Source organism: Neolamprologus multifasciatus, chromosome 23 (assembly GCF_963576455.1).
Source record: "Neolamprologus multifasciatus chromosome 23, fNeoMul1.2, whole genome shotgun sequence".
NCBI lineage: Eukaryota > Metazoa > Chordata > Actinopteri > Cichliformes > Cichlidae > Neolamprologus > Neolamprologus multifasciatus.
The window spans coordinates 32231620-32255872 of NC_140460.1; the positions used below are offsets into that span (position 1 = coordinate 32231620).

At 40.4% G+C, this 24253-nt stretch overlaps 1 protein-coding gene across 3 annotated transcripts in view; it reads right to left on the reverse strand.

The window, feature by feature from the left end:
• mgat5 (alpha-1,6-mannosylglycoprotein 6-beta-N-acetylglucosaminyltransferase) overlaps nucleotides 1-24253 on the reverse strand; it is a 98743-nt gene that overhangs the window by 33916 nt on the left and 40574 nt on the right. For all 3 annotated transcript variants that reach the window (XM_085149937.1, XM_085149936.1, XM_085149938.1), the window contains exons 5-10: nucleotides 18730-18819; nucleotides 12680-12751; nucleotides 9804-9965; nucleotides 8297-8466; nucleotides 7733-7867; nucleotides 603-736 (exon numbers count right to left, since the gene is read on the reverse strand). In XM_085149937.1, the coding sequence (XP_085006063.1) occupies nucleotides 603-736; nucleotides 7733-7867; nucleotides 8297-8466; nucleotides 9804-9965; nucleotides 12680-12751; nucleotides 18730-18819 (763 nt within the window). The remainder of the gene's footprint in view (nucleotides 1-602; nucleotides 737-7732; nucleotides 7868-8296; nucleotides 8467-9803; nucleotides 9966-12679; nucleotides 12752-18729; nucleotides 18820-24253) is intronic.

Below are 24253 nucleotides of genomic sequence, written 5' to 3' on the forward strand. Positions count from 1 at the left end.
CGGCTGATTCCAGTTACACAGTGATCCCACAGCAGGACCGATGCGCCCACACACACACACACACACACACACACACACACACACACACACACACACCCATAGCATCCACACACTACGTCCTACATTCATAATCACAGCAAAATGGAGAGCTGAGTGCCTGACCTCTTACTAACTAATCTGCTTGATGAGATTCCATTAACTCGCACTGTCCTGAATGCTCAGAGCGTGTTTTATGCCTCTTCTTTTTACAGAAACTTCAACATCTAACTGACCTGTAGACACAGATGACAGCCCGGAGTGCTGAGCAGTTAAACTGATTTATGTTGCAAGCGGCCTCGTACGGCAGCTTGACTTTATTTAAACAGCAGTGTGGGTCACTTGGAGAGGTGATGAAATCTTTCATGTCTTAGTGTAAAAAAGACCAGTGTTATTCTCAAACACCAACATTCTTGGATGCACAGGATTATCCTGCTGGCTCAGAGATGATGGGTTTCATTACATTAACTATTTTCAATCAAATGGCTACAGCTTACTAGTCCTCTCAGCGACCGTTAACAGTCGGCTTTGCAGAGAGTGGGTGTGCTTAAAATCTGCCGACTTACGAAACATGGTGTTGAACTGCTGCGGGTTGAGGTTCCACTTCCCCCAGGGCGTCTTGTGGCCCTTGGACTGGGCATAGTGAGCGTGGTTGAACTCTGGCTCAGTCCCAAATGAATCCAGCACCCGCAACATGCACCTGTGGAAAAACAAAACAAAAACACACAAGTTTTAATGACGGTCAGATGCACAGATGTATGCATGCATACACGTTGTGTAACATTAAACAATATCAATCACATAAATCCACCCTTGATCTTCCAGAGAACAATACACTAACAGCACAGTGCACGCAATTAAAATCACCAATTTGTGTTCCTGCCCATTGTTTTTAGTGAAGCACACAGAAACAAGCTCATAATTATTTATTTGAAAGGGGACATGTTAAGCTACTCTGCAGAGAAAGAGCAAGATTCAAAATTCGTCAACATCTTTCCTAATCTTTCCTTTTAAGCCACCTTACTGAAGAAACAGAAGGGTTTACTAATAGTAGTGTTTAGCTCAAGAAATACATGCTGAAGTTTTTGTGTTAGCTTTGAATGACACTATATTTAAATTTGGAGCTTTAAAAAGCTAAAAACGGTCTTTGTCATGTCAGCGCTTGAGACACATATCATCCATGTAAGAACATGGAATCACAAATATAAATCCTCAGACTATGATACTGAGGTTTGTTCTGAAGGTGTGGCTGTGAGGGAACATCATGGCTGACTTAAAGGTCACAGTGTGGGATTAATTAGACCAAAAACCAGGGGAGGGAATTGTAAAGCACTTCCTGACCTTTAACTCCGTGCTGTGCATTCGCTAATCTCCACAAACAGATATCTGCATATAAATATGGAGAATCTATAGGAAAGAAACAGTTTTGGCCCTAGAAGCTTTCTGGTTTCCAGTTGTAGTGTGAGTCACGACTCAGCAGACTTCACCTGCATGCAAGTAAACAGTCTGTGTGGAAAGCATAAGAGGAGGGCTCACTGCTTTTATTACCTTCTTTTAAATGTATTTGCTTCAGTGTTCTCATTATAAACAATGCCTGGTACATAAAAGAACAAGTGTTGGTTTAGATATCACGTATACGTTATTTCAATATCGGGTAGCTACACAGAAGTTTCCAAAACAGCGATCATTGGTCCCAGAGGCTAAATCGAGTCAATGTTACAGACTGTATAGAAAAGATGGATGTGGCCAATGTGATGTTATTCCTTGGTTTTTAAGTTGGCATTTCAGCAAATGCCATGTCATTTATTTATTTATTTTTTAGAGCTAAACATAAACATATTGGACGCACTCAGCTTGACAAAGCTACGTGCTAATTCAGAGAAAGCTAACGGGTCAACCACGCGAGTAAAAATAGGACAGCAGCTTCCTCGTATCAACAAAAATGAACAAACAAAAACAAAAGCATGTAGCCACAACTGGTGGCTACATGCTGACTGTATTGAATTTTTTCACATTGTATGACTGATTGTAACTTGTGGTGACTACATGGTTGCCCAGAGCTTGATAGAATTGCACACTTTTGCCACTTTTAATTGCGATTTCACAGGTTACCTGAAAGGAAACAACCTTTCTGCAATCGCTCCAGAGACGTTTTTTTATGAATGCAGACATAATTCCAACATGTAACTATCAGTCCAGATGCAATTGTAATAGCCATGTAAATCTGAGTTAAATGTGAATTTCTGTCTATGCAGACGGCAACAGGTATGTGATTGTTGATGATGTATCACAGTTAATTGTTATATTATCAGAAACATGTTGCATCTAATCGCAATTCAACGGCAGATTGAAAGCAGACTGACTCCGTCTTATAGGAAGGCTTATGTCACATTTAGTGACAGTGTTGGTATGCCAGACAATTTTGCAGGAAAAAAACAACTTAACTGAGAACTTAACTTTATATTAGGGCAGCACGGTTCTACCCGTGTCCATGTGTGTTCTCTTTGGGTACTCTAGCTTCCTCACACAGTCCAAAGACACAGAGTTACTGGGGTTAGGTTAACTGGTATTTCTAAATTGCCCATAGGTGTGAATGTGAGTGTAAGTGGTATCTGTGTTAGCCCTGCAACAAACTGGTGTTACCGCAGTTACCGCAATACTAACAATAATGCAAAATGTTAAAAATTATAGTAACATTGCATTGTGGGGTATTTCCATCATATTATTTGGGTTCATTTTTCATTGGTTAAGCATAAAAAAATCCTTGAACAACATAAAAATTAATATCAAGCTGCTAATCTTGTCCCCACTGACTAAACCCCCCCTTCCTCTTTAGACTGCTATGTTCTTGTGGATTTTCTCAGAGGTAACTAAAGTTAAGTGACTTTCACTTTTTGGTCATGGTACAAAACTCAGCATTAATCACTATGATAACAAGAAGCCAGGTGCATATATGGAAGACACACAACCACACACACACAGACTTTGATTCAGTCACTGATTGCCTCTCCGCCCACCCAGACGCTGTGCAGCTGGCTGTGTGAACTGTGAAACACCCTGGGAGAGTGGGGAGGTTGGAAACAGATTCGCCAAGAGGAAACTTTAAAATGAAAGCAGAACAACAACATGCCCACATGCCATCTCCAGTCACTCCAGAGGAAAACAACCCTCATCTGTCCCTGGTAGATATACCCTTAACAGATGGGGTAGTGCTGCTGGAGCTGTAAAACGGTGTAAATATGGCTGTAGCGAGGCCCGTGAGTTGTGGGCGTCATAATGTGGCAGGAGATGAGGCTGTTTAGCTGAAGAAGTATGTACTTGGTGATACTCGCTGCTTTATTTCAATCAAGCTGGGCTATTATTGTTTTTGTTTTTTACAGTATGAGTCCGATTTCCCCATAAACACCAGCCAAATAAATAAATTATGACGCTCGCTATAGTAAATGTCAGTTTTCTCTCATATCATGGTTATCTCAGATGCGACACAGACACATCCAACAAACACAGTCAGTGAAACATTTGGTCTTCAGCTGATCTATCTGACGGTCTGTTACAGGTCTGCACATGCATGAAGCTAAACGCAAGAGCTGAATGATAAACAGAGATATGAGTTAATGGTTTGTCTAATAAAAACGTGAAAATTGTAACACTCGTAACAGCATCTAATTGTTATTATTTTGGGGTCCCACTGGCTCCTTGTGAACCATTAATGTTCCTTTATAATAACATAGGCTCAGTTCATCCTTTAGTTCACAGTATCCAGTAAATATTAGGCCATAAAGTAATCGCTATAACATTTCTGACATGCTAAACAAGCTACAAACTGACCTAGAAAGAAGAAAGACAACTAGTTTGATTTTAGTTTCATTTAGCTACCTGCATTGAAGCTGTACACACAGCATCACAAAATGATAGTAGGATAGAAAAATCAAAATGCAACGCTGTCGCCCAGTCTATGATTGTGTCCCTAGATGTTACACAGTGTTATCAGTTTAGGATAACATTAGCAACCCAGTCCTGAGATAAGATTATGACCTGCAGCCAGTCTTGGTAATTTCTTGTAAGGTATATTTTGTTAGACTCGGCCTTTATTGTCTCACTCAACACAAAGTTGAGTTAGTTTGAGTCAGTAAGGTCTACATTTCAAATGTTAACTGAAGTAAAGTGAAAAACCTGTTAAGTCTCGATTTAAAGACTAGATGTTTCCATAGATACCACGAATTCTGGGCAGTGCTTGTAGGCTGTGTGTGAACAATGCTACGATGGCACGCCAAAAATGTCAACGTCTATTACCTACTTGCAAGTCATACCTCTGCACTGATAGAGTAGAGAAGGTGAGTCACAAAAAAACAAACTTGCCTACAAAAAACAAAAAAGTTGTCAAAACAATAGAAACGGCAAAATAAATTGAGCAAAGGAAGAAACAGGAAATACTTGTATCAAGACTTGAGTCTTTTGTCCCATCTCTTTCCCCTCGACCCCAACCATGACTGCTGTTTCTTCCTGTTAAACGGGAGTTTTTCCTTCGCACTGTTGCCAGCTGCTTGCTGTTTTCTCTTTATTATTGAAGGGTATTTACCTTACAACATAAAGTGCCTTGAAGCAACTATTGTTGTGTTTTGCTGCATTATAAATGAAATTGAATTAGATTTTGTGCTTGAATAAACAGGCTGCTCCCTCGCCACAGGGCTCACTACAGCAGGTGGCTCTGCATGTCTAATTTGTCAGAGATTTAAGCTGGACTCCCTTTGTGACACAACCCCAGTGAGGAACCATGTCTCTAGCTGGAACTAAACCAGTGACCTGGAGCGAACGTGTTAACCACTAGATCCCTGGAAGCGTGTCTGATTAAGCAAGGCGATGAAAGTATTAAATTAAATTGAACGATAGGCAAACACCTGTTCTAGTTTTTACCAAGAAAAAAACAACTCGGAGTATTTCCATTACAGAGTAGTATGAAACATAAAGACTGATGGCAGGAATAACAAAACAGCAATCACAAACAGCTTGGACAGACTTGTTTGCTTTGTCCCATCACACAAAAAAACATCAGTTATTATTAGAGTTTATTGCTTTTAAGCATTTGGGGTCTTAAATGAAAAAAAAACCAAACAAATCTGGCTTCTTCTGTACATCAGGTACCTCCCTGTATGAATATAAAGAAAATAAAAGGGATTGTGGGATTCTCAGGCCTTAAAAGGAAGAGATATTATTTCCTGGACTCTAAGGTTACACTTAGTGGAAAACTTTTCAGCCTGCACTCCAGGTCTTCTTTCACAAAAGTGCATATGAAGTATACAGTGACACAAAGCGCTTTTACATAACTGTTCAATAATGGTGGGAGAATTAACACCAATAACAGCACCTGGACCTTACATTATACCTGAGGCTAAGCCAATTTCCTCAGGGCATAAAGTGAGCGGATGCAGGTTAAAGTGTTCAGTCTCACACAAACAAAACCTGGTGACAAGCAGGAGGAACCGACAGAGCTATTACTGCCCCAGAGTTATTGTTCCTTCTTTTTTCCTGTCAGTCGGCGCTGACAGGAGGCTCTTTTTCAAAACAAACCGGGAAGGCCTAATCTACAGTCCTCAGTGGAGCAGTTGGGGAGACAGAATAGAATTGGTCACAACATCATGAACAACAGACGCTCCTTGGGCCTTTTGGGAAATTGTGGCAATGTATGAGCAGAAAATAGACTCTTTGTCACAACGAGTGCCAGACAAACCTCAACCCAGCGACATGTGCCTACGTGAGGGAAGCTGCTGGCAGCCACAGTTGGCAGCAGTGGTGTCCAGATTTTTACATGAAGAAAGAGAAATGATATGAGAGCCCTCGATAGCTATACATGATATTTAACTGATAGCTATAACAAAGTAAATGACATGAAATCTAGGTGTTTAATGTGACCCATTTTATTTTCTCAATAATATTAAGCCCGCTGAGCCAACACACAAGCATGCTGTTTTATGTCTTACTTTGGGATGATTGTTAGAAATCATAATATAATATAAGTTAACAAGCTAGCAACTTTTAAACTTCTGAAAGTAAATATTTAACTGTAATACATCAGACATTTTTCTCTAAGATTTCTAATCATGTTTGAAGTGGTCTTAACATTCACAATATATACATCACACATCTCTACTTATGACGGATGGGTACCGATATTCGGTGCCATAATTGCACCGGTTCTGACATAAACGGTAGTAACCAGACCGAAAAGCAGCGCACATTTCTGTGCTTTATTTCGGTGCTTTTTTTCTTGAGATGTCATACACTTTGGATTCTAGCCAATCATTTTACCTTTCCAATGATAGTAGGCGGGTCCAGGTACGTACGTTCTTTTAGAGCAGAGCTACAGATTAAAAATGCCCAAGGCGAAGCGGTCAAAGTCTGGCTGTACTTCACAGCAAAAGATGCAAACTCAGCAGCCTGCAACAAGTGCTTTAAGGTGATACTGTGCAAAGGAGGTAACACCTCAAATCTGATGAAACACCTGCCGACACATAGCGTTTTTTTAAAAGCCGAGAAATGCACCGTATTTGATACACCAAGCACATCTACTGCGGGTGTGATGCCTGTTATCGGACCTGAGTTAGCAACATCCCCCAAGAACCTGAAGATTAGAGTCCTGGCCCGTAGCCCTGCCAGTGTAGCAGAAATGACGACGGATGATGATGGCAGAAGCAGCCGTTCTTCTCTGGGCGAGTAGCTTAATGTTGTTCGTGTGTAATTTACGTTTAGTAGGCTAATCACGTTATTAAATTAGTGCATGTAAGGTGAACTAGCAAACACCGTCGTAGTTACATGCGGCTGTCTTGTTTGATGGCAGATACTCCCTTCATGTTGTATCAACAGAAAAGGCTAACTTGGTTATCATTTTGCATAAAAAAAGAGAGTGCTAAAAATAAAAACATAAGAGGTTTTTGGACAAAGTTTGTGTTCTCCATTCTTTAAGCACTGGTTCGAGCACTGTTTAAGCACCGGCACCGTTTCAAAAGTACCGGTTTGGCACCGGTATCGGATAAAACCTAAACGATACCCATCCCTACTTATGAATGATTTTTAGAAATCACAATATATTATTTAAGGACACAAGCTAGCAAGGTAGTAAACTAGCAGCTTTTAAATTTGTAAACTAAATATTTTACTGTAATACATGTTTTTCTCCAAGATTTCTAGTCGTGTTTGAAATAGTCTTACCATTCACAACATATAACACATATGTATACTCTGGAATAATTTTTTTACAAATTATAATGCATTACTGGAAAACACTACTTAGGAAGCTAGCAAGCTAGCAGCTTCTAAACTTCTGGAGCTTAACAGATCAAGACATTTTAAAACGAAATAATCTTCTTCCTTCTGGCACCTCCAAGGTTATCAATCTGCCTAGGTGTACGCCAAAAGTCAACCTCTAACTTGGAAGTGCCCAAAACTGCTGCAGTTCCTCTAATGTCCACTTGAGGTTGGTTAAAAGGCCCAACTTTACTGGATTAAAAAGCATGTTTGCGACATGGTGGTACAAAGCACTTTGGCCTTTGTAGCCAAGGATGGAACGAGCCATAAGGATGTAAATCCTAGATCCAAATCCCACAGTGTTTACGTTCATGTAGAAACCTGACAGTCAACACAAGGTGATGTAGAAAATGAAGTTTAATGGCCTTCAATTGTAAAATACAAATATACTTACTGGTAGTGGACCCAGGAAGGCCCCAGAGTCTTCTTAAACTGGGTCAGACCCACGATGTCGATGTATATAAGCTCTACCACTTTATCGCCCTGGGTGGGGCAGCTGGATTTGTTTCCCATAACCTTTCGCATGATCCTGTAGAAAAAAGAAAAACAACAACTCTGATTCAGCAAATTGATCCACATGTCAAACTAGTCAGCAGGCAGCCACTGCATTTAATTTTACTAGGCAGGCCATTGATCAAAGCCAAGCACGTATACAACAGAGAAAGGAATCTGTCAAACTCAGGATTAAGGGTTGTGATTTCGTTTGGAAATTTTGTCTTATCATCATCATCATTATAATAGAAAAAGACAAACAACTTTGTTCATAAGGTGAGCAACTACAGGAGTTTTAAATAATTAGTATTTGTAATACTAATGTTAAAGGTGTTGGTTTGACTATACAGAGAATTATACCCATATAGCTGCCTTTTACTCAATTATTTATGAACGATCATCCTCCACACGAGTGTTCTAAACATCAGTCCACCTTAAATAGACAGTTTAATAATAATAATCTTACTCTTTGAGCTCATTGAGGGAAGCAGAGATGCGAATGTTGTGGCCCAGCAGGTACAATGTGGTTATGAGGTCACTCCACTGGACCAGCTCCCCCAGTGGGCCCCCACTGAAAGCATTTTCTGCAATCTTGAAGCCTGACTCCTTGGTCAGCAGACCAAGATGGACCAGGATCTGACAGAGGAGAAAATAGGAAAATAAAAAGTAAGCGCAGGAACTAATGTAGCGCAGCTTTTCATTTAGAAGATGAGAATACTTTTTAATGTTGGCGATCATACAGTTTATGAAAGACAGCAGTGACTGAGCCATTTCTTTCTTACTTGTTTTTGACTGTTTTGAGCCACCGTAGCCCACAAGAAGAGTGGACAAATAAAAGACACGTTACTGGTTTCCTATCTAAAATAACTGGTTAGATTATTAAGAGTGCAAAATGTTTACAGTGCTCATTATAATAAGAGGTTTTGCTGAAAAAAATTTTCCTATGCTGACAGGTGAGCAGTGTCACATGCTGAGAAAACACGCACAACTTAAGTAAAACATGAACACACAGGATGGTTTTCAGCTGCCGAGCGGGAACATAGTGTTCCACAGTGGGAGCAGAAAGTAATAGAAGGCTTTGTTTGAAGTGACCAACACATTTTTCACTGCTGACAGCGTCCCACAAACACACTTGTGAAGGACTCACATGTACAGATGAATTCCTGAACAAATCAGAAGCTGAAATTATCATGAGAAACCGTTCTTTGTTTCATTAGAGACTGAACAGATTCAACAAAGTGGGTGGAAAAAAGCAACGGCCGGGTAAGATTGTGAGATTTCTTGTTTCTTGTACTCTGAGTTTCACATGAAGGGGACGCTGCCTCACTTCAGCACCACGGTATCAAGGGAGCACGATGTGAATTATTCAGAAGGGCCAAGGGAAGTGTGCAGTTATTCAGAGCTGGGAGCAGCTTCTAGCTTGGGACACAATGGAATATCTGTGTCAGTCCTTTCCCAGCATCAGCTCTTCTCTGAGCAGAAGTCAGGCGGTCTACAAGTGTGTCAAAGTGTGTTTGGGTGTATATTGGTATTGGTATACATAAAGGTGGTGCATTCATTTCAACTGGCTGGTTGAAAGCTAAAAAAAAAGCTGCATCCTGCTGAGTTTTAGGCAGATAAATATTAGCATTTCACTTATTCAGCTAGAATATTTTTCTGAAAAGCACCAGTCTTCCCTTTTAGCCGACTAAACTTGGGAGTTTCACTGCATACTTTGGTATTGTGCCTCCATCTTCTACATATAATACACAAACAGGACACTGAGCTCACAAAAGCTTTTCATCCATTACTCTGAACGCTGTCTAGAGGGCCTTTCCTGGCAGAGGGGAAGTGACACATTTATGTCGGAGCCTGCAGTTACTCTTTACAAAACAACTGTAGCACAAAAAACAAGCAGCTTCTTTTCGTCCCTGAAAACAAAACCTGAGTGGACAAAAGCTCCGGCGAACTACATCATCATCTGTCATGCCCACCTTCTTCTTCCGCCGCTTGCCCAGGTTCTGCTTTGCAGCCAGCGAGCGGATGGCGCTGACCCACGGCTCGGCCATGCGTTTGATCCTCAGCATCATCCAGCGGAACTCCTCCCGTTGTGACATCATCCGGTAAAGCTCCTCGAAACTGGTCCGGATCTCCGCCTGCGTGGAAACGTGGACACAAGTACAGCGACTGTAATCTGATAATGTGCGCGTGTAGGTCCACAGAAAACATGACCATCAAGTTACTTCTTTAAAATCTCTCATCAAGACAGTGATTATGTTCACTTTGTTATCTGCTTCACTTGTGTTTCTTCATGGCTGCTCAGTTCTCCTGCTGCAAGAAAATCCCAAAGCAATCTTTAAAATTTTATCTAATCTAATTCAGAATTTGCAATATTGCCTTCCAAGTTGCCAAAGGCTCGTTTTCTTGGAGTGAGCTCCACTAATACAAGATCCCCAGCTCAACCCCAGCACTGTGTAGCTAAGATTAAAAGGTTTATCCAAACTGACTGAGTCTCGCATTGTATCTCCTTGGATCGGCAGATGGATTAAACGGATGGAGACAGAAAGGCGGAGCTGGTCTGCGGAATAGGGGGGTGGATGAATGACTGGTGAATCTGGGCTTTAATGTGCCCTATTTGTCCTATTCAATGGATTCTTTAAAAAAAAAAGAAACAAAAATCTTATACAGTGAGTTATGAGTACATATAGTGAATTTAGAAAGCTGTAGTTATGGTTACGGGAACATCAGGTGCTGAAACATTTGGAGCGCCCTGTTACAAACAAATGTCTAAAGGGAGAAGAGGAAGAAGGCTTAACTGTGCAGGGTTTGATGATTCCCACAGAAGAGACATAAAAAGCACAAAGAAGGATCACTGCTACTTTTTTTCTGGGGGCACAGATTTCAAGAGACGGGACATCGTCATCAACTAAATGTTTAATAAAAAGGTTGTGAAGCAAAGCGTCATGCTGTGAAACGTCTATCTGCATGTTAGTAATCTTTGCCTCTGTTGTGAGACTGCTGACTAACTGCTAGTCCAGCTGAAGGATGGAAATGAACGTGAGGTCACAGACGGCCACAGAAAGGGAAATAGTGTAAACACATTCAAATATCACCCCGTCTCATCTGAATATGACATTGAGCAGAGTAATGTGCTTTGTCACGTCTCCCTCCGCTCTCGTCTTTCTTTCCCCTTTCCCTCTTAAGCCTCAACCAGTTACAGCAGATGGCTGCCCCTCACTGAGCCTGGATCTGCAGGAAGTTTCTTCCTGTTAGAAGTCAGTTTTTCCTTCCCACTGTCGCCAAGTGCTGGTTTTCTCCAGAACGCTGAAGGGCCTTTCCCTTCCAGTATAAACTGCCTTCAGGCGACTGTTGTTATAATTAGGTGCGATATAAACAAACCTGAATATAATTTTTAGGAAAAGAAGTGAAGCTGTGAGTGAGGCGGCGCTAGTGGGAGAAAGATAGAGTGCTAAGGAGAAACCACAGTGCCATTACTAGCTGCTAAGGTGGCTGAAACAAGGTTGTAGCGAGGCATTAGCATTCCTCATCACGACAGGAAATCGCTTGCACGGACTGAAGCTATTAAAATCTGTGCCTGAATTAAAAACTCCAAAGCCTGTCAAATGGCATGTCCCCGCTACTGATGGGTCAGTGCTGTTGATGCTTCCAGAGAGGGGGATGAAGAGCGCTTAATATCGATTCACCCAAAGCAGAGGAAAAGGCAGGGGGAGGGGGAAGATACAGTAGACTTTGTACAAGCCAGCAAGCCAGCTCTGTAAGTGGGATTTGACTGAGCTACTGCATTGGCACAGATGCAAGATCATTATTTCAGATTTGACCCATGGTTCCGTCACTCCGGCTTTCGTCTTCTAGAGGCTAAACATACCTCAATAGCATAAGCTATCATAAGCTATCGAGGTATGTTTACAGTTCAGCTCAGCCCGTTTGCTCATTCGCTGGCTCGATTTTACTTTGATTGGTGGTAAAGGCAGCTTGAAAAGCAAACATTTTAAAATGTTAGCTATTGGTGGACAGTTTTTATTGTTATGAGACTTACTTTCACCTGACTACCAGTTCATAGTATTTTAATGTATATTACTATCTGCTCTGCGGCTAACGCTAAGCAACTGATATACAGTGCTGAAGAGGAAAAAAGCATTTGCCTGCTTCCCAATTTTCTATTTTTTTCATATGTATCACACTTATACATTTGACCACATGTGTGCTTAATTTTACTAGCCATTCATTTCAATAGAGCCTATCTGACAAAATGAGGTCAGCTAAAAGCAACAGATCATCAGTACTGGTTCAGTAACTTGCCTGAGAGTACTTCGGCAACCATGCTGGAGCAGCCAGCGATCAAACTGCCAACGTTCTGTTTTACCGATGACCTGCTCTATCTCCTGAGATACAGCAACCCCTTATTTCTTAAAATGAAATATCCTATAAATGAAGCATAATGGAGTAGGCCTAAACATGTAAGGAAAATTAATGCTAATGATAAAACTTGCCATCACGCATACAAGCATCCATGAAATCCATTCAGTTAAATGGACCACAGCTATGGCATCTGTGTTGTAATGTGAGACCCGAACAACCCCGGCATAACGGTGCCTAATAGATATAGGCCGACCAAGTAGATTTTTTTTAATAGTGAGCAACTGCAACTGGTTACTCTCACACAAGCCTATTCTTATAACAACACGAGGTGTTAGTAGCGAGGGGAGACTATTATCTCTCCTGTCCGAGCAGTAGCTCGTGATGTGAGAGCCTCTGAAAGGTTCATCTCGAAGGGCAGCTGAAGTAGTTCAACGGTCCATTGTGTTTTCAGTTTACAGTTAACAGGAGATGTGTGCTGTTTTTCTCTCACCTGGCCTCTCTGGTCCATTTCTTCATTCAGGGTCTTGGCTCGCCAGGGCAGACGAGGACACCAGTTCTCCACCTACGGAAGAAGCCCAAAACACCTGTTCAGTTGACAGCTTTCTTCTTTTTTTTTTAACCTTTTATCAGACATCCACCGGAACCGTGAGACACACACACACACACGCACACACACATACACGCACGCACGCACAGAAATGTCAACATACACACTTTGAGTACATTAGCACAACTCTTCACTTTACTAGAGATGTAAATGGACCCTGGTGCTGTTCACTGTTGCTAAACTTGGCCTACTAAATGCCAAGAAGCAACTGTAGGAATCCTCTCCAGTTCATATATATGTGATTATATAACACTTTTCTTCAGCTCTTTGCATTAGATAGCAACTCAAGACAATTTAAAATACTCCTCTTACTTAGAAAGCATTTAATGGATTGGCTGTACGTTTCCAGCATCATTACTGCTTTACATTCTCGACATGACGGTTGTGCTACTGTTCCTCCATTTTTAGAGGTAGAAGCTTTGGCCCTCAAGCTCACCTTCTTCAGGAAAAAAAAATTCCACTGTACATTTAAGCTGCGGCCATTCCTGCCATTACAAAAGTAGTTTTCCTTAATTCTCCGTCTGCCTGTGTCACTTACTGTTTTCATCCGGCTTTTCACAGATTATACACCAGTGCTAAACTTTACTTCAACCATTTAAGTGAGCTTCCCCCTCGTCCCCACCAATTATTTACTTCATACATGAAACAAACTAACAACAAGAAGAAAAGCACTGGACCAAACAGAAACGGAAAAATGCAAGAAACTATTATTTTGTCTGACTTTCTGTTAGAAACCACAGACCTCACAAGGTTCAGAGTGCATTCACACCCATTCAAAAAGCATGTCCTTCAACATAAACAAAGGGTTAAACAGCAGGTGGGTGTGGTTTCTGTGTTTACAGAATACAACTGCTTCATATGCAGGTGCGCTGGTGTGATCTGGGTGGTAAATTCTAGCTCGCAGATGAGTGGCTCTTGTTTGATGACATATATATGTTAACACCTCAGGGCAGGGATTTGGTCTTCTTCATCCAAAACAGCCACATCTTGCTGTACGCTGTGTTCGTGAGCCGCTGTTTACTTTTAATGATGTCTTCCTGTTTATTTTAGCTAGGGAGATATGTTCTAGTTTTTTGGTTTGGTACTTGATAATATGTGAGGGCCATTGAAGGTTTAAAAATATAAATAAAAGTAATGAATTAAGGGGGGGAAAGCATGAAAAACCCCACAAATGTAAAAGACTAATGGCCAAACTTGTGAGGACAAAAAACAAGACTTTATAAGGAAAAAAAATCTTAAACTTAAAAAGGAAAATCCCTGTTTTCCAAGAAAAAATTCACAAGTTTATGAGAAAAGATTCTAAAATTTAGAATTGTGTTTTAATGATGTAGATTTACAACTTGTTGGATGACTGTTTTTTTGGGTGCGTGTGCGTCCCATATGACCCTTATGGACCATTGATTTGTTTGTTGTTTTGGCCCACTTCAATCTACTTTTTAACTCCTCCAGCTTTGTAAATTTACTTTCATACAAACACAACATATATCAACATATTGAGTTGTCCCTGCAGCTGTTTGGGGAAGAGGACTGGTTTTCGTGCTGTGTCTCTGCCCTCCATAGACGAGGGAAAAGTACCCAACTGTTACCGCTAGAGCAACACACGGGTCTGTAAGTAGGTGAAGGTGGGACACAGCCACACAGCTGAGGATTTGGCTGATGCTGAACAACTTCCACTCTGACTGCAGTCTCCATATTCCATCCTGTTCGTATGCCTGATTTAAATCACTTCTTCTTTCTCAGCAATTGCTTCTGCAGTTCCTTCCTCTTTTCTTCATCCGTTTGTACATACAGATGTTTATGGAGAAGTGAAGTTTAATTGTGCATTTTGCTTGTCTTGGCAAAATTTGGCTCTGTACAAGTTGCGAGTGTTTACTGTCAATCAGCAACACACCACCATTAGCTAAACCCTGACCTTCTCCCGCTGACATCCATCAGGATGCGCTGCCCCTTTGCAAGGTTAATGCAGCGCTTGACACGTATGAATTATACATGGTAAAGGGTGTATGATCCGAGCTTGAATTTTTTTTTTCCTCTTAGCTAAGAAGAACTGTAAGACTAGAGGTGAAGAGTGAAGGATGTTAGCTTAGCAGAGAGTGTTTATAAATTCTGACAAATATTTCTGTTTGCTTCCTGCTTCCATGAATAGAAAGACGAGGTTTCTCTCAAACCTAATGGATTCCACTAATGTCCATCTCGCTTCTATTCCCATACCGACCAAGCCAGGCTTTCTGCCTTCTTTACCAGTCAACTGCTTTCAGCTCATATACAAAATTCATAAGAGGCTGCTGACCTCTCTGAATCTGAAATACTACTTTTCCCAAAAATATAACGCCTCAAAACAAAACAAACATGGAAGAGCTCTCTAGTGGAAGCTCAATTTCCAACTTTAGAATTAGTTGATGAAACCAATTTAAGGCAAACTCATCCGAGAGAAACGAAAGGCTCGCTGATCAAACGTAATCAGCTGCTGTGCTCTGCGGAAGATCTTTGAAATGAGAAATCACAGCGGAAGTTTTATGTGAAGCAAAGCTGGGTTTTTTTTTAGTTTTGTCTTTTTTTTAGGGGGGGGGGGCAGACTTTAATTAGAATTAAGGAAAAGATTAGCTCTGTCGCCACAAAATGAGTACATGTCCGTGTTTGGGGCAAAGATAAATCATGCAAAAAATTGAAGGTCTGAAAGTGTCCCTTGAAGGAACTCGTCAATAATGAATAATCCCTCCACCGTGGCTTTTTCCCCCTATTTGCCGGGACTGAAGTGAAGTCATTCTGAATCTCTCTTCATATGCTGCAAACTCATCCCTTGAAGGAGTGCCTCGCACATTACCACATCACCCCCCTCCCCACTCCCCAGCTTCCCACTGAATCATCTCCTCGTTCTCCCTCACCGTCCTCCTCAACACACTAATTTGCTCTCATGAAAAATGAAATCCCCCTTTTACCTCTCTACTTATTTTTAGCACTTCATTCTTTTGTGATCACTCTCAGTTTGCAGGAATGTTGTCAGGCCACTCTGGGTCTGCAGTATCCATTTTTACTGGTTGTCTGAGGTTTTTTGCAGCTCTTATCACACTTATTGCATCCAAAGAGAACAAACCCAAAGCACAAACCAAAAATATACCGCAGAAAGAGACCATGCAAGCAGCGGGAAAACAGATCAAGCAACTGCAGGTTTCTGAAAAGAATGTAAGACTCTTCATTCTTCGAATATAGGCAAAAAACAAGAATGTTTCATCACAATGTTCTTCTGCTTTTAAGGGAACCTGTTATGCGTTTCCTTATTTTACGCTGTTTCAAAGCTGGATGTTAAACCTGCAATGCCAAGCGAATCCTATTTGATAAATGAGCTTTGAGACCTCTACATCATTGTGATTTTTATAACTTTTTGAGACGTATATACAATAATAGTAATAATACATATACGGCTGGGCGATATGGCCTAAAATTCATATCGCGATATAATTTGAAGCATGTGCGGTAACGATATATATAGCGATATATTCTTTTCTTCTGTATAACGTATTTTCCACACTATAAGGCACACTTAAAATCCTTTAATTTTCTCAAAAATTGAGAGTGTGCCTTATGTATGAAATCTGGTTGTGCTTACTGACTTCGAACCAATTTTGGTGTGCAGAAATCTGTTAAAAAATGTTTTAGTACAACTTTGGTAAGCCGCACTGCTTGATGGATTGTCAGAGCATTACGGCTGCCGTAGTGAGGAGCTTCGCGGAGTAATCTGGGTGCAAAACTCCGTCCATTTCAGGTCCCAAAGTCAAACGAACACTAAGAGTTAAAAACAGTCTAAATTCTTTCATCTTTAATTAAATCATCAGCGTTGCTGCTGTTAGAAGAAGAGTTAGAAGTTAACAGGAAGTTAGCTTGCTAGTTTATACCTAAACCTTTCATACCATGTTCTGACAGAGACTTTTGAAACTAATTAAAACGTACAGCTCTGCTACCACTTCCAACATAAATGAAGACAGAAAACTAAACAGCAGTGGCGTTTGCAGGGTTACTGAAGTTGGGCTACCTAGTATATAATGATGTGCTACGTGATTGCTAGCGACACAGCTATGTTAGCATAACATTAGCACAGTGAAGCTGGAGGATGAACGCCAACTTTTTTTCCACTCATTAAAAGTTAACGTGAGGGATTCTGGTGGTCAGGGACAAATGCAATCGCATAGCAGGATGCTATACACGGGCCAAACTTTAGTCAGGAGAACAACTGAGATTATTCATCCACAATACGAGGTTAGTTATTAATATCCTGCAACAACATGGGAATAGAACAGCTGTGAGAAAATTCAACATTAATGAATCAATGTTACGGAAGTGGAGGAAGCAGATGATAATGGTTGTAGCTGCTGCGATGCTTTCGACCAAAACAGGCGCAGCTTGATGACATCATCAACATGCGATATCACGATAGAGCGATAAATCTCTATTGTTAGCCAAATTTATATCGTTTATATCGCCCACCCCTAAATACATATTATAATATTCAAATAAGACACAAGCACTTGCTACAGTGAGGAATACTTGTTGCACAAAAATGCTGAATGTAGCAAACATGAAACAAATGAAAACTAAAATTTTTGTTTTGCTTTATTTGTCAGTAACCACATTAGATATTTCATTTCAGGCTGTAAATAATGAAGCTGGCTCATCTACAAGGAGCCCCAGTGAGTCAAACGCTCTAAAACACTCTGTTTCAGCTCTGTAGCTCTGCAGTTGCTTGCCCCGCCCACCAAGTGTTATTTTAAACATTTGAATAAGAGGCAGCCAAACAAATGAAGTTGGCTTAAGTGGATGAAAAGGGAGCAAAAACAGCTTAACTAAAAAAATAAAATAAAATAAAATAAATCTGCCCAGATTGCTAATTTAACTACCATTTCAAATATAAATGCTATTTTAATTTCAGGTAATTTTGTTATACCAGCACAATATAAAATAAAACTTACTTGATTGGTTTACATTCAGTTTATAACAAGCACATTTTCCTTAATGATTAGGTATTTGAACAAATAAGCCTTTGATTTTATATATTTCAGTTACATTTTACAAAAAAATTATTGCTTCATGTTTACTGAGGTTGAAAAATCATTTTTAGTGCTGTTTCAGATGGGAAGAACTGGGGGGTTGTGCCATGAGCCAATGTAAACTAAATAAGGATTATTTTGATCTGTGAATCATGCCAAGCTATGCTGGTACAGTCCAATAATAAAAACAGAAGGCTGGAAATAGGTCCACATATTTTTTTTAAAGACAGGAAAATGAGTAACTAATTTATCATTTTATATAGTTGGTAGAAAAGCACTGCATTTAAAGGAAAACTGTTTTTATTTACTCAGGTAACAATCTCTTTTTAAAGAGTGACTGGGCGATAAGGAAATGAAACAATTATGATTACAGTATGCGGCTCATATGCATCTACTTCAACTTTTAAACTGACTTAAATTAACACAAGAAACCAGTTAAAACAATTACACCATGTTTAGCAGCGTATATAAAAACTGTTCTGCTTGGTGGACAAACGTTTATAAAATAATATGAGGATGAAGGTGATTTCTACTCATTTCTGCTTTTAACATGTGAATGTAGGCAGATTAAAAGAAACCAGTAAAGAAGACAGTTATATATAAAAGCCAACTAATGAGAAAACATGCAGACACTCAGAGACGGACACTTAGCAGCCTACAGAGAACAGTGGCGTATCTGAGGTCCAATGGTGTATCTGCCATCAATAAACGCAGAGCCTGTATATAAATGGTAAAAAGTAACCAGCTTGTTAAGATGCTGGTCAGGCGCTCATACACCAGTGCTGCTTTTGCCATGTTGATTTTGTTCCACATGAAAAGTAATCATGACGATGTAATACAATCAGTCTTTTTTATCTACATTTATTAACACAAAAAAGACAAAGGATTTACCTCGCTGAGGTAGATGAAGAAGGAGCAGGTGGATCCATCCACGCCGTAGTTGGCGTAGCAGCCGTCAGAGCGCCACATCTCCTTCATCCACTGAGAAAGAGGAGAAGACAAATGTAAGACGGGCATACTGACCCAACATAAACTTTAATGTCACATGTATATTGTAAGAGCCACAGACTGTATATAAAAGACCTCCACTGCTGAAACTACAGTGATCGTATCTGAATGAGAGGGTGATATGTTTGAGAGCAGCCTTACTAACTTTGTGGCAACTAGGGCTGCCACGATTAGTCGACTAGTCACGATTACATCGACTATCAAAATCGTCGACGACCGATTTAATAGTTGACGCGTCGTTTGAAGCTTTGTAAGATCCCAAAAGACGCAGGAATAAGTAGTAGGATTTAAGAGTGTAATAACGGATTGAAACAGAAGATGGCAGCACTGCAAGTACAAGGATGCCAGCTGCCTTTAAACCCCGAAGAAGAAGAAGCAGCTCTGTCCCAGAATTCATAGCGCAGCCCAGCTCAGTTTCCAACAATGGCGGCAGCTAGTTAGTTTTAATATTACTCTTATTATTCTTTCTGGGTCACAAAATAAACGTTTAGCATATTTTCAGGCGAGAATGTAGCTGTGTAAACCTCAAATATCTGCTCAGTTTATCAAGACACCACATATTTTCAAAAGCGCTCCGACGTTTTCAGAGACGTCTGTTAGCCACCAGCTCGATAGCTAGCCGGGGGCAAGGCTCACTAACCCGTGAGAACACCGGACTCCCGGCAAATCGTTTTCAAACCCACCACCGTCTTTCCCTACTCAGGTTAAACATGATATATAAGTCACTTAGATAACTTAAAAATGTTATTGTTTGCCTTTTTTTTTTAGTATTTTATTTGTTCCTGAGTAAATCGGTTTGGCTGAGATTAAAGTTATAGTTTTTACACAGCTGAATAAACGTCAAGCAGACAACTGATTATCAGAAGTGTGAGATGCTCGAGAATATACTCCGGTGTCCTGTTATATTTTAGATAGCAAGTTTATAGTTTATTAAACTTCACCGAAACAATCTGCAAATTTCATTAAAATTTAATAAACCATCATCTTGTCTTTATTTTTAGTTAGCACATACCTTAAACACTTAAAGCTGTAAGCTAATGATAGTTATATAAGAGCAGATGCTGCTGGTGCAATAAGCTGTACGTCCAATGGATGATGATCTGATTAGTCGACTAATCGCAAAAATAATCGGTGACTAGTCGACTATCAAAATAACCGTTTGTGGCAGCCCTAGTGGCAACTTTCATGTGTGACTGAGTGGAAGTCCGTCAATGTGAAAATGTCATTCTTCACTGAAATGGAAGAATGTAGAATGTCCTCAATAAAATGTGTGGAAAGCCGGGATTGATGGAGACTGGATGTGGACTGCGATGAGAAACTCTTCTTCTAATTTGATGTCCGGGGGGCAGATTTCTGTGGCACTGGCATTTCTGTGGAAGTGGAAGGGCTGCTGAGCTGAGATGTGGACTGACAGCTATCCTGCTCGTAGGCTCCAATACGTCATGCATGCTGATTTGCAGTAACCTAAGGGAGCAGCGCACTGGCAAACAGAAAATTGACTATTCAAAGCGCTTCATAGTTGGGAGTTGGCAGTTGGGCTCGGAGTCGTTTGGAAGGCAAATGCATAGAGATTGCGTTACTTTAAACAATGACCAAAAAGAGTTCTGTGAGTAGGAGAAAATGTATTTTTCAGATGTTTTACTCATGTGAAATGCCAGTTTACTGAATTTTGATCTCTTTTCTGAAAGGAAAAAGGAGTTCATGTGCAGCACTCGTGTAGATGGTGTATGTGTAAGGAAAGCTTTGGCATCTCCTCAGGCCAAGTTGGAAATTCTAACAGTACAAATGGAAGATTAGGATTGGCTGAGCAGATGGTGTGTATGATAGTCCCCCATCAGCTTGAGGGACACAGACTCGCCAACACACAGACAAAAAACAAAACAAGACAATGGACAAGCATATGTACAGTATGTGTTATGTGTTTTATTTGGGTGTATGCACCTGTGTCTGCCAGTACCTGTCTGCCCCAGAATTAAACCTGGCTGTCATCTGCTCATCCAGCCTGCAGGTACTGTACAGCAGCGTCATGTGGGAGTTTTGGGAAGTATGCATTCACAACAGCAGTGTAGGCAAGTGCTGCAAGTGAAGGCAGCAGTGTGCCATCACAGACTGAATTAACTAGATAGATAGAAAGCACTTTCTTATTCCCAGCTCCATCTCTTCAATCTCAGACTGTACTAGAGTAGCTATGCATGAGTTCTGCTTTGAAATAATCCTTTTTTGCTTTATGATGGACCTTGGTCCAGCCCCCTCATTTCATCCACTGTTTAAAACAAGTCATTTAAACAAACTTTCTTCTGATGGGTTGCCACTTGCAAACAGGTCTGAACAGCAGGTGGGTGGGGTAAATGTGCTCAGGTCGGGCTATGTGTCTGAGATGACCATATTAGGGATATCATCTCTTGGTGATGTCATACACAGTCAAGAGTGAACAAAAATAGTCAAACTGTGTGACGTCTGAGCCAAAAGACTTCACACACCTCACAGCTTACTCAGACGTTGTTGTGTTCCTAAAACCATCATGAACCATCTTTGCTCTGCGGCAGGGCCCATGATCCTCCTGAAAGATCAAGGATTACCGTTTCTATGATAGGGACTCTCTTCTATCAGAACCGCCGTTAGGGTTTTTTTTTTTTTTTTAGCAATTTGAGCGACAGTAGCTCATCTGCTTGATCTGACCAGACGGGCCAGCCTTTGGTCCATCAGTGAGTCTTGGCCCCATGACCCTGTCAGTTTTTCACAACTTTTCCTTCCTTGGACCACTTTTGATAGATACTGACCATTTCTGACTGGGAACACCCCACAAAAGCTGCAGATTTTGAGACCTAGTCGTCTACCCATCACAGTTTGGCTCCTTGTCAAACTGGCTTGTCGAGACAACGCCGGTCTCTCCGATTCTTTTGGTCCTGGTAGAGATCACGCTGAGATGTTTCCATGTTTTACACAATCCTTTTATTACCCATTATTCTTACAGATGCATCTGGAGATCAGCACACTGCATTCCTATGCAGTCCTATGCTAAAGGCTGATCTAAAGAACTCCACACAACAGTTACAGTTATAACCTCTGGTCTCCTCCCCCCTACAGTAAACACCCCCACAATGGAAATACACTAGTACAGTGGCCAAGGGTGCTGACACCCTGACCCCCATCTCCTTTTATGGTAGTGCCCGTTTGCCCTTTGTCTGCCCCTCACCCTCAGTAACTCTTGCTTCATGCCCTGGGGGTGGGGGTTGGTCCTCCTGCCCTGCACCTCAGTTCTTTGTTCCCATCCCAGGCCTATTTTCTATTTTGTATCCTTACACTCATTACCACAATATTATAATGTTGCAAGCAATCACAAACTACATTCTCTTTAACTCTGATCTACATTAAGGAATCTATTCTCAACAGGCTCAAATCCTTACAGTTACCCATTGTTTGTGCTTCTAACACTCCCTAATACATCGGCCCCATGAACAGGTGCTATGATGAAGAGATAATCAGTTATTCATGTGACCTGTCAGTCATAATGTTATGCCCGGTATCTAAACACACTGTATATACGTCATATAAGATAACATATAAGTTATCTTGTGCAAAGGATTTAAGACAAAGATGAACTTCACTGCATAACATCCTGAGTTCAAACTAAAACTTGTTGTTATGTGTCTGAAGTCGTTGGATGCCTTGGAAAATAATATTTAGCTGTCCTGTGTACATCAGATAATTGACTAATTAACCGATTTAATTGCACTCAGCCACCAAAAAAATGCAAAGAACTCAGCTTATCAGGCTTTAGCTTCACTGACTGTGCAGGCAAGATAATTAGGTTCACACCAGATGAAAAGCATCCTCCTTCAGGACTTTAGGGGCTCTGCACTTTTGTAATAAGAGATCTTATTACAACTACATATATGCACTGAGTAATTTAATGCAAACAACTATTAAAAAAACATTCATTAATCATTCACAATTATTCGAAATATGAGCCGGTGGTGCTCTTTTAAATCTGTGTGGGTGTTTCCAGCGTCAAGCTGCATTGCAGACTTTTCCTGTAATAAAAATGCAGAGCAACAAAAGTGTTTCCCAGACCTGAGTTGACCTGAGTAACACAATCTTGTGATCCAGGCAAATTTACAGAAACAGGCTCTGAGTTATGTTTTCTCTCCTTTTGTTAGCGAGTCAGAAGCGTTACCTCATTAACAGCAACGTGTTTATAACATATGACAGATTAAAAACGTAGAGCACAGACTACAAGGCTCATTATATATGAGATGACTGATGTTGTGTGGTGCTGAAAAGAAGCTGAGGGAATCGGTTGCGATCGGTGTGACGTGTGGGTTACATAAATGGTTCTTCAGTGCATCGCCATTTCAATCTAGAAAACAGCATCATTACTAACTGACCTCAAATACCTGGGCCACCCATAAATTAACACACAGGTAGGTATGCAGAATGTAACCTGTGCCTCTTAAGGCCATGATCTGGCAGGAAACACAGAGTATTCACAGGAATACTCCACAGGCTACTTTTAAATAATAATAAAAAAATACTACAGGAACATTAGTAAAGATTACGTAGTTACAGGTGCAATCAGGATATATATATATTTTTTTATTTTTTTCTTACACTAGTGGTCAAAAAATGTGCAATATAGATTTTATTGAAATTCATCATGAATCACATTAAATGTAACGCAAACACCTCCAGTATGGATAAAACTAGTGTCGCGTCTGCTTGTTTCAAAGTTTGTTACCAGGTTCACCGACACTGCAGCTATCGATTATTCAATCGATTAATCTAATAAGAGATACTTTCGTTTTATTAATGAGCATTAATAAATAATAAAAAAAGAGAAAAAAAACAGGTCAAATTCAAAATGAGCTGCTCATTGGTTTCCATGGTTTTTTGTTTTACCTGTGAGGAAAACCCCAAACAACAACAAAAAAAAAAAGTACTTTACTCAGCCGTTTTGGAAGCTTTATGAGTTTTTGTGTTAAAGAGTTTGTGTCTGTAAGCCTTTAAAAGAGAACATGATGGCTGCAATGAAGAAAAGCGAGCATATCAGCATTTTAAGGTCTGCCCTGTGCTATGATGCAAAGTTTTTGTGCTGATGAAAATAAGGCGTTATGATGGTGTGCATGTTAATTAATGTCCAACCTAACAAACTTCAGACCTGCAGCTCAGAGGTTTGTTCGCCCTAAAATTACACCTTTTATTTTTATATTTTGAATATTAATGCAATTTAATAAACTAATTAACACCCCTGCATCAACTCTTTTTGTCAACTGTCCATGTAAAAGCTATAAGCCAGATGCTGGTTATGTTTTGTAGATTACACTGTCATTTGTTTTCTTTTCTGTTCGCTATGAATTTCTGCAGGCAGTTCTCCTTTCAGTAGCTCGTCTTTCACATGTTTCAAACC